This window comes from Branchiostoma belcheri, unplaced genomic scaffold, assembly GCF_001625305.1.
Source record: "Branchiostoma belcheri isolate BF01 breed outbred unplaced genomic scaffold, Haploidv18h27 scaffold188, whole genome shotgun sequence".
Taxonomy (NCBI): Eukaryota; Metazoa; Chordata; class Leptocardii; order Amphioxiformes; family Branchiostomatidae; genus Branchiostoma; species Branchiostoma belcheri.
In genome coordinates this window covers 349,556-361,134 of record NW_017803357.1, presented here as the reverse complement: position 1 = coordinate 361,134, position 11,579 = coordinate 349,556, and the positions used below count along the sequence as shown (strand labels likewise).

Below are 11,579 nucleotides of genomic sequence, written 5' to 3'. Positions count from 1 at the left end.
CAAAACGCTGCAACATATACAAGTCTGACTGTTAATGTTATATAAGACAAATGATGATGACACGTGATTTATAAATATTGATAGCTATGATAAGGGCATTAAATTTTCTTCTGTTGTCAGTTTTAAACTACTCTGGATGCGCCATATACATATATTAATTGTACATAACGCCAGCCATCGACAAATAGTATGAAATTCTATCTTCTTTCTATTCCGGTGAATCCATAATTGTTTCCTGAATGGCTTCCTTGGAACAGGTGACCTCCCCGTGTGCACGCATTGTCTTGGACCCGTCCAACCACGGTTGAATGTGACCCCCCCGGGACGGCTCTGCAGTAATCCTGTGCGTACCTGGTGGAGCCACACAGGCGTGACAGGCGGTTGTGATCTCGTCTCTGACCCGCCAAACCGACCCGAATTCTTCACAGTTTTTTTCACTTTAAACGCTGATCAACAACATGGCGGACAAGTCGAAACTACGGACATTGCTGATCGTCTTCAACGTCATATTCTGGGTGAGTTTGGACCGCTTTTGTTCAGGTTGTTTGGTCAGATCTGACAGTAGTTGTTTGCGGGACGGTTATGGCTCCAGGCTACTGTATTTTGCTGAGTGTGGTGTCTTCTGTTGAACGCCCGTAACTGCATTAAATGAGAGTTTCACAGCGAACATTGCTCTCCATCAACGTTTCCACATTGTACAAACACTCTTGTATCTTTAGGTGTGCTGAGGGACGATGTGTAAGTAAAGATAGAAGATAGTTCGTATCAGACGCCAAAATGGACAGGTTAATTTATGCAGATATTCACCGATCCCTTACTGTATATACAGCAGTTTCTGCCAGACCCACATTGTGCTTAGCCATAAAATACAACTTAAAGGCTTAATGGTTTGAGCTTGTATTTTACTATCACAACATTAGACAAGTCTATAGTTAAGACGGAATCATGAGTGTGTGTCCAGCTATGGTAAAACAAACTCAATCTGAGATTGAAACCTGAATGAACATTGCAAATCGTGCATTTCAATGGTCTAAATGTGAAGCAACGTGAGTATAACTGACGTAGAAATTATAATAATTGAGTTTTTTCTGTGGACAAAGGCGTCAATATATGTCAACTCTACATAAAGTCTATATCGTAGTTTTGGATCATGGAATTCTTTTTTTTTTTATATGTTTGAAACCCAGATACGTTTTTGTCAGTCTACGACATCTACAATACCATTAAAAGTGTGAGAACCAACTTGAATGTATAAGATGAAGAATACATTAGTCGGCACATCCTTCTACGCTGCCCGATGTAAATGATTAAATATCAGAACAGCTTAACACAATTTGTCAGACAAATCACTAATTCAGGAAATAGTATTTGGGGTCATTTGATCACCGATGATTAACGAAATCACGCTGAGAACACTTTGACGCTCAGCAATCCTCATTTTAGGTGACAACTTTAACATAGTTAATGTACAGTTTTTGAGTCGATTTCATGCTCTCTTTCCATACTTTTGCACATTCCTTGAAATAAGTTTCAAATTAGGACATGTTAAATGTAGCGCTTCTGCAGAGTTAATGTCGAGTCCGTATCCATAAGCACCACCCGTATGGACAGAAATGTGATCCTCTGAAATCAAACAGGTTGCAGAAAACACAAGGTCGCGTTTTGTCTGCGTGACAGCGCCATGTTGGAAAATGGCGGTTCGTGTGTCAGGCTGCCTCACCCGTCTTACGTCTCGTTGTCGTTTATTTACGAAAATCCACATTTCTTATGGGAAAGCTTTGCTTGTAATATTGCCTAGCATTGTATATTTGTCTCAGAAAATTGAATTTACTACGGATGAAGCTTGTTGTTTACTACATTCCCATTGAAAGAGTTCAGCAGGGGTCATTCCTCGCCTCCGGTAATATGATCCGCGCCCAGTTAGAACCGGTTCAACGACTTTTGCAACTGACTAATCCAGCGGAAGACAACAATATCACCTGTTTGTTTTGTAAAGAAAAACGGTCGTTTAAAGCAACGGTAATAGCTTTTTTTTCTTCAAAATACAGCAGACAAACAGGTTTTCTTATAAAAATGAGGAACATTGCTGATGTATTTATATCTACATGCACTAACACAATTACTTTGCGGCCAAGGGAAACATCGGGGAAAATAAAACATTCTCTACTCTAGCAAAATCATCGTGACTATACGTTTGTCTATAACGTTACATACCTTCGTCTAATTTCATTGTCCTTTACCTATGGATTGTGCAGACCCGAGCAGTTACATATTCTATATCATAGAGTCATTCTGTATCATTAACAGGTGGTTACATGTTCTATATCATGAAGTCATACAAATTCTTTCCATCGTTACCGTATGGATAACTTAATCAGTGTCTCCTCTGAAGAATACATAGTCAGGTGGATGCGATGGATTGGTATTGGTACTAAGAAAACTTAGAATAGACTAACCAGGGAGGTTAAAGTAGATTGGTTTAAACCTCATTGGAATAACTGTGTAAATGTTGCAAGTATATCTGTAATTCCACGCACTGTTTGTTTGTTAACCGGTCCACAGTACTGTTGAATTCCACATGACTCATAATCCAACCACTGTCTTTGTGGTAAAATGGAGTTTGAGTCAATGCCCTCGATATCACTCCCTTATCCAAAATGGCGGGCGGCCAAACTGAATTCCAACATGGCGGGAAGACAAAAGAAGTTCATTCGCCTGAGGCGATGTAAGAACACTGTCTGTTGCAGCCGGCACAGACCGGTACCAGAGGTCACTCGGTTGAACTCTGTACATGTTTCACTGTGCTTGTACTATGGAAACGAAACGATAGTTTTGAATGTCAAACATGAATTTTGCAATTGAAATAGAACTTGAAATGGTAGCACAGTGTTTATCTGCCACCTCAAAAATTTTCATACGAAAATTTGTCAAAATTACGTTATCACAATAACAGATGAAGATATACTTGTTTATTTACGAAAGATTGGAGTATTTTCATTTCATGACATGACATACAGTCCACTGCAAATCATCAATGTTTGTGCGGGATTGAGTAGGTTCCTAGCTAGCTACCTTACTTTATTATTTATGCCCCTTGAGAAAAAATATTGAAGATGGCTGCGGAACCTTTACAATCTTTTAAATCGAAATAAATGACCTCGCGTGCAGAAGCCGACTTCAAGCCATTTTCACACTATCACAGTTGATACCAATATATCAGTGTGGATATATATAAATTGTGTATAAATCTGACCATCAAATCATATACATGCATGCGATTACCGATTTTCTTCGATAACAACACTTGAATGTATAGAGCAAGTTTCATTCCCAACACAAGAAGTTGGATATACCCAAATTTTCGACTGTACAACTCCAGTCTTTCTGAGTAATGGGCAATCTGTGTTTCTGTGACGTCATGTTATGCAGATGACACACATGGCTCCGTGAGCAGTGGATCCGTTAAATTTGTTTCAATTTTTGGACTCAAGTCCCAAATAAAGTCTTACATATTTTCTTTTGATCCTATAATAGATTATAGGAGCTCTGTTCCTATGTGCGGGGCTGACGTTCCGTTTTGAGTACTACCGCATGATCCGAGGTTACCCGATCTCAGATGAGATGTACATCCCGGTGTTCTGTCTCATGGCGCTGGGAGCTTACCTCATGATCATCACCTTCTGCGGCTGCTGCGGCGCCGCTTCCTCCAACAAGTGCATGCTCACCACGGTAAGATAGTTCTTTATTTAGATCATAATAAGTGAAACAAAGTATTATAAAGATGGTCAAGGCAAACGTATACAAAGTATGTACACACCGTCACTTCTAATGTTTGTTTGTTTGCTTGTTTATTTTTATTTAACAAGGAAATATATGTCGCCTATTGGCGTTTTTCAAAGATTCCTGGGGGGATAACCCCAACAAAACTACATGACATTATAATTATAACAAAGGATTAAAGATGAACTAACAAAGGTCAACTAAAAATAGATAAACTTATCGTGAACAAGACGAAATCGTAACTAACTCGTTAACAATCAAATGAAATAAGGTTACATAGAAGTAATTATAATCGTTCAGATATCAAATCACAATGGTAGATAGTCAAAAGGTATGTCAACTTAAAAGTAAATAACTAAAAGTGGAGTTTGCATATCAATGGAAAGAAATATAAATAATCAAATCAAAGAGGCATGTGGGGTCGTGTGGCGTAGCGGCAGCGTTCTCGACTCGGAACCAGTGGCCCCGGGTTCGAGTCCTGACATGCCACCGATCTTGTGCCCTTGGGAAAGGCACTTTACACGACTTTCCTCACTTCGCTCAGGTGTAAATGAGCATTGTACTGTCCCTGTGTTGGTGGCGGCATTAATATAAGTTGAAAAAACTTGAGTGTGCTGTCACCACGTCTTGTGATTACATGTTTCGGAATATATTTAAAAAAAAAAAGAGGCATGGAAAGTCAAATAAAACAGAAGTAACGGAACAAGTTGACCTTGGTGTATCAGTGTCCAGTAGTTATATATTCTTGATTGTAGATCTTTTTGAACAGTGTCCAAAAAAAACAAGCAATATAAACAAAAATATCACAGAGTCAAAGTAGCTGTGATGAAAGTAATTGTAGATAACGCATTTGAAGTCTACGTCATCTAGATATCTCCAAAATTACTCCCAAGTGTAGATGCCCTGAAATATGCCGTTTTTGTCCCATTATATACCCGTTCTGAGGAGTATTCTCTTTAAAACGAAAGTCAACATGTTGACTTATTAATAGACTTGTACGTAGGTTAATTCTTTTGTATTCACGTTTTTGTCTGTATATGTATGTTTGTAATATGAGATAAGAAATCTTTATTAGCATTTAAAACAGACTCATAAAAGATCTGAATTGTCGCTAATTTACAAATACAATATCACGATTCACGCAGAATTTAAAAACTTGAAGAGAAACATTCAGTGAGTTACATTAACATTTACAAGTTTGCGATATTAAGATTACGGAGATCAAATTATACATTTGTAGATATTCATAGTATTACATATTTTTAAAAAATACGAGTGAAATCATTCCCTGGAAAAGTTATTCTCTATGATGTAGAAAAGATAATGGAGTAAGTGGGCGGTTAATAGTACAATTATGATACTACTAGCAGGTAAAATGGACAAATGTATATCGTTAATTGTACGGCTTTTGCTTTAACTTGACAGTTTGCCGTCATCAACGGATTCATGGTGCTGATTCAGATCGTGACTGGCATCCTCATGCTCGTGTATGGAGGACAGGTGAGTGTTCTCGCGAGGATGTGCGAGAAAGAACGAGGGTCGACTAGAGACTTCATGCTTCCGAGCCTTTCAATACATGTATTAATAATCACGCAAGGTTGTGGTGGTTCACACGCACATTGTCAATGCTGTGAAAGCTATGTGGAACATGATTTGATTCGTTTTTAAACGTTCTTTAAATGTTCTTTAAAAAGAACATTTAGTCTAAAGGCACCATATGCAATTTCAGGGCGACAAAACAAAAAATGAAGCGTTTGAAATAGCCCATAAAGAAGATACATGAGGAGTTCCTTCATTTTTTCGTACCGCCAATAAGTATGTAAAACCAGCATCTGAAGCTAGCAACTGTTTCCCATCAGAGACATCGCATTTTTGCCTCACAGACATCAGTATGCTATGGAGGACAGGTGAAAAAAATCCTATGGGATAGGATCGGTCGTTTCAAATTACTAAAAAGAGAAAAATTGCCTTTCAAAATCCTATTTTATTGCCATTAAATCGCTTTGAGTACAAGTAAATCGCTTTGAGTGCCTCCAAAACAACATTGTTGGGTAAACAATGAGACCTTCTTGTATGTTGACAGATTAACATTTGGATTAAGTGGATCTTTGAGCGTCAGCTGCGACAGCGGACTTCCCTGGAGAGATTCGATGAAAGATACAAGAGTTTCCTCATCTTCTGGCAAGAACACGTAAGTAAAAGACTAAGTCTTAGAGGGTCTTAGAGCTCAAACGTAGATATTGATACGGTAGACCCCGGACTAACAGAGGGCTACTTTGTATCTAAAATCATGCTTTATCTTAGTAGAACCATGCTCGGGCACGGTTCTTGTGTAGCTGTGATCGCGCCTGGGGCAATTCTACTTTCATGGATACGCGGAAACTATCCAGAACCGTGCCTAATCCTAATCCTAACCCATTCAGGCATAGAGCTACATTTGTAGATAGGCACTGTTCTTCATACGTTTGCCAGCTATCCCTCTTCTCATTCCTGGTTGTCCAGGTAAATTCGAGTTCGTCGTTATTAACGTAAATATGATGTTTGTGGATGATCGAAAAGTGTGAAAAGAAAAAGATAGCAACATAGCTGCCATCATTTCCTCATATATTAAGATAAAACATAACATGTTACACTTAAGGGTTAATGACCCGCCCCGAGGTGAATATGGTGTGATAAAGCCTTGTCAGTTGCTATAAGGCCATGTTGATTTGATTATATGGATGACATCATCCGGGAACCCCAAAACTGATGCGCGCGTGCGAATAAAAAAAAGTTTTGCAAAAAAAAAGTTGTTTTCATTATGAAATCTACGTGGTTATGAGGGTTGAACAAATGGGACAGAATATGGTTTGGCAAATAATTTAGTCTTCAAGTTCGTTTCTTTACAATTTCGTCGTTTTTTCGTTTGATTTTGACATTCTACGACATTGGTATAGTTTTTACTTATTTTTTTTTGTAACTTACGGTATATTTTTGCTCATTTTGGAACCGTTTTGTACGATTTACAGTATGGTTGAAAACTTTTTTTTTTTTGGAAACGGCCGAAAATCTATGCGCGCGCGGATGTCATCCATATAATCAAATCAACATGGCCTAAACACCAAGTGAGCGCAGCGTCATAATACCCCCGTCACATTGCGCGTAAATCAATCGGCCGACTAGTTGGCGAGCTCTAAACGACATTTACGGCCGAAGTACGCCCGATGTTCCGTCGAGCATCGCGCGAATTTTCGGGATCGCCGGCGATTTTTTGGAGTCGGCCGAAGCTCGCTGACACGCGAAACGTGTTCTTAACATCAGCGACTAGTCGCCGGCGATTTTTGAGGTCGCAGAGCTCGTTTCCAGCTTGCGCGTAGCTCGCCCGTAGCTCGCCACTGTGCGGTCGAGAGTCGACCGATATTCGGACGTACATCCCACGAGTCTCGGCCGTATTTCGTCTTTGAAAATCGGGCGACGGTCGCTGAATACGGTCGACCCTCGCGCGAGCTTCGCGAAATATTCGGGCGACCCTCTTCCGTACCTCGCCCGACTTGCGCAAAGTTTTTAAAATCGTGCGTGCTTCGAGCGAGCTTCGAGCCAGTGTCGGACGAAGGTTCTACGAGCCTCGGCCGAGCTCCTGTGAAGTTCTTATTTATTCAGCACCTGTGACATTTATTTCAGATTGCATTGACAGTATATATACTGTGTAAAGTTTGTAGGAGCAACGTCCCATTGATTGTTAAAGTTATGTTTACGAGAAAGGATAAGAATAGACAAAATCGTCCTTTTTGTCCATTCGTTAATGAACAAAACCACTTTAAAAAGATGACGAGGTTTTAACTATATAAGGCCAAATGCCTAGATTTTGACCTCAACTGATTGAACGCACATGAAATCCTTTACTCTTATCCCTTTAGGAAATGTGTGGCCTTATTTAAGAAGATTGTATAATAAATTGACGTTTACACTTGTTCATTCTGGAATGAGGTTGACTTTTTTTCTAAGGGTGCCCACAAGAACGTCATGTGATAGATATTACTTACTAGTCGAAGTTTATATTGCATGGCTCTTTTTACCTCTGTCTACTTTGTTAACATTGAATGGCTAACTTGTTTACCGGAAGATTCATACTATTTTAGACAGAAGTATACAGGAAAAGTTTTAGAACAATACATCTTATTAGCTTTGTTCAGGTACGCGTGTATAAAAAGATTTTGACAGAATGATAATCATTATGTTATTGTACATTTTGGTTGAGAATGGTCTAGAGATCGTGCGAGCATCGATAGACCGCCGACCGCAACTCGGGCGACGTACGCCCGTGTGTCGAGCGAGCTTCGGCCGACTCCTGTCTGGTTAAAAAGGTGGCCGTTGTGTTAACCAGACGGTAGTGTAAATTTGTGGCATTTGTGGTAGTATTTGAGTTGGATCCTTCACAGAATTCCTGTTTGTATTTCTATTTTATTCTGCCAGTCTGCTCCATTAAGTTGCTTAAAAAATATAACGACAAGTCAAACATTAAAATTGGTCAAACTATTCATTTTTGGTGGATACACGGGCTTGCTTCATCTGCGTGCCATGTCATAGGGACTTCATTATCATAGATGTATTGCCAAGCGATCGCCCGAGCCTCGCACAATGTGACCGCGACGATCTTCAAGCCAAAAATACGCGCGATCGTCGGTCGATCTCAAAATCGGCCGATCTTTCGGCGATTGACAAATACGGCCGAAGCTCGTCGACAATGTGACGGGGGTATAAGGAATGTAGAATGGAGATTGTTCAACGTCACCCGGCTATATGATAATAACTAATAACGCATTCATATCACGTTCCTTTGTATTTCAGCTGACTTGCTGTGGTCTGAACAGCAAGGACGACTGGAAGGACCCGCTGGGCAGCGAGGCGCGCGCCACCTGCCTCTGTATCTTCACCGACACCGCCGTACGGGACAGGGAGTGTCTGCCGCACGACGACAACGGGAACACGGTCTACGTCTACAAGGTAGGAAGCTTCATTATTATTAATAATAATAATAACCTTTATTGTACATTCATGCCCTATCGGGCTAAGTACAGGCGCACAGATGAAATAGGTAATATACATGTTTGTGGTACAAACAGCTCTAAAGCTACTCTAATACAGAGGTTCGGCTTCTTCTCGTTTCTTTATATATATATGTAGTGATGTTAAAAATATAATTTGTATAGTACAGGATGATCAAAGCGCATAAGAAAGATAAATTTTTCAATATTAGACAAGTATTGGAAGTATGGAAACGTACTTGTAATATATCTAAAAAGATCATTTCTTTCATTATTATATAAACTACAATCTAGATAATATTGAAGATGAATGCAATTTTTAGTTGACTGCACATTATATAGAAATGAGAGGGATTCCCTCTATATTTATGAAATAGATAAGTTCCCAAGCTTTAGACATTTAGACAGAATAGAAAAATTCGAATTCCTCATGAAACTTGTATCATTAGCTCAATATGTTCGTACATCTTTAACTGCGTCAAGAAGCGAGAAGAAGCTGAACCTGTAAATAGTAGATCACATTAGTATGTATAGTTTGTAAGTGTCATTGCTGTATTCTTTTCCCCTGTTTATCCATGACCTGTACTTAGCTTGTTAGAGCACAGATGTACAATAAAGGTCTTTCATTCATTATTACGTATCTTCTATAACAACTGTTTTCGGGTTTGAGGGTCTGTGAACAACTTAGCTCGAGAAGTCGGAATGGATCTTTGTCATATTAGGTAATGTGGGTAGGTGGCGGTGAACGGGAGAAACTACAATGTATTAGATTTTAGACCACGTCAGACTTTCATACTTTTGTCAACTTGTTTTATTCGGACACAGATCGGAGAAGGTCACAACACAATAAGGGTCTACAATTCTGTCTATGGTTAGAGACTATTGTTAGTGGAACTGTTGATGAAGGTCACAAATTCAACTAAAAAGAGATGAGCACTGAAAGTGACCGAGATCAGATCATTACCACTAAAGACACATTCACTCATGCACTGATTGGTTGACTGTTTTCTCTGTTTCAGCCATGTGTTGATGAGTTTTCAGCCTTCGTCGGACAGTACATGTACATCATTGGAGGGATCCTGGTGGTAATCTGCCTCCTGGAGGTACGGCTTTCCAGCAAAGTTTATTTTGCCATTTGTTACTGAAGACTGATACATCTATACATCAACAGACTTACTGATAATCGCTTTCCTGATGGGTATAATCTTAAACTTCTCTAGTCAGAGGTGACCAGGCATCTGTCAATATCACAGTCTAAAACAGCATTGTTGTCTGGTAAATGATAGAAACAAAATCTACCACAATGTTACCACTGATGAAGTACTTTTGCGTCTGCACGTAATGCGCCATCTAGCGGTTTTTATTCTATATTACATGTCTCTGTATATGTTTAGTCGGTAAGGCGTGTTTTTGTCTGTTCCTGCAGATAGCGGCTATTGTGGGCGCCTGTTACCTCCTCAGACGCTGGAGAGAGGAGGAAGGTTACGTCATGTAGCGGAAGTACGTCATCCTCTCGTCAATGGACCTATAACATTATTTTACGTCACAGTTTGTTTACCGCAATGAATGCCGGTCAATCGATGTTTATATTGTACAGGGGTGCGAAGCGCGGTGTGTGCTTGCCTTAATATAAGGTCTTTATACAGTACTACTTTCATCTACTGTCACAACTAAATCACCCATTACGGCATCAACAACACTAGACGCAGCAAAAATCAAACATACCTGACTTTGAAAACTTTGAAATGATCTTTATTCTTGAACTGACCATTCTAGAATGTAGTTTAGAACAGGTAAACAAACTGTGGCGTAATAATGGTATAGGTCCATTTCTCCAGCACGATGGAAGCAAGGATTATGATAGTCTAATAAAAATTCTGTGGCCCACCACGAGTCTTCCTAAATTTCTAAGGAAACGCCGTGCACGTACAATGAAGATGACGATGAACAGGCCTATTATGGTGAAAGATAATGACGATTGACAATGTCAAATCATTCAAAGATGTAGTCATTGAAAGTGACCATTTCTACGCACCGTTTATTTGCTCATCATGACATATACATATGCAATATACATATGCAAATGGCAAGTAAAATGGAAAGCATAAGGAAAATGAATATCTTTTTACTAGAATTATCATTATGATTTTCACGTCAACGTATAATAGACAGGTAACTTTAAAACCTTGTGTAGTTGGTGACGTTTTATCTTCAAGTGCTTAGAGGTGGATGTACAGGGCGCTGTGACTTGATATGTAGTTGGGTTAGATGAATAGTACTAGTTGTATGCATAGTTCAAGTATTAATAGTTTTGTATCTTTAAGTAGAGGTAATCGTGCACATTGACACCCCATTCCTTCATCGGGAAACAAGAATATCTATCATTATCATATAGCCGGGTGACGTTGACCAATCAGAAGGCTCCATTCCACATTCCTTATGACGCCGTAATGTCACAAATAGAGTCAAAATCGGGTATTTATTCATCCCAATCCATACATTAAACAAACCCAATAATCACCCGCATATGACCTCAGGTGACCCAATAGAACACGGCTCTAGTTCTAAAATATCCAAAAATAACTTGAGTTGTGTTCCAATGACCTCGGGTGACTCCCGTAAGAACACCTGTTCCCTGCCTGTGACCCAGATAGGAGACATAGAACGTGAACTCTACCCAGTGACCTCAGGTGACTCCAGATGGAACTATGTTCTATTCAGCATGTGCAACGGGTAAATTGTACATTGTGTCACTTACTGCATCAGTTTGGATAG

At 39.5% G+C, this 11,579-nt stretch overlaps 1 protein-coding gene across 1 annotated transcript; it reads left to right on the top strand.

Moving 5' to 3' along the window:
• The first annotated feature begins 302 nt into the window (after positions 1 to 302).
• Positions 303 to 11,186, top strand: LOC109467694 (CD81 antigen-like). Its single transcript, XM_019765737.1, has 7 exons — positions 303 to 515; positions 3,535 to 3,729; positions 5,206 to 5,280; positions 5,864 to 5,971; positions 8,608 to 8,763; positions 9,824 to 9,907; positions 10,231 to 11,186. Exons 1-7 carry the CDS (start codon positions 459 to 461, stop codon positions 10,297 to 10,299), a joined length of 744 nt encoding a protein of 247 aa, XP_019621296.1. The 5' UTR covers positions 303 to 458; the 3' UTR covers positions 10,300 to 11,186.
• The last annotated feature ends 393 nt before the right edge of the window (positions 11,187 to 11,579 follow it).

Coding starts and splice junctions, on each gene's coding strand:
- LOC109467694 (XM_019765737.1), top strand. CDS start 459: ATGGCGGACAAGTCGAAACTACGGACATTGCTGATCGTCTTCAACGTC. Junction 5,281..5,863: donor TGCTCGTGTATGGAGGACAG/GTGAGTGTTCTC, acceptor GTATGTTGACAG/ATTAACATTTGGATTAAGTG. Junction 5,972..8,607: donor TCATCTTCTGGCAAGAACAC/GTAAGTAAAAGA, acceptor TTTGTATTTCAG/CTGACTTGCTGTGGTCTGAA.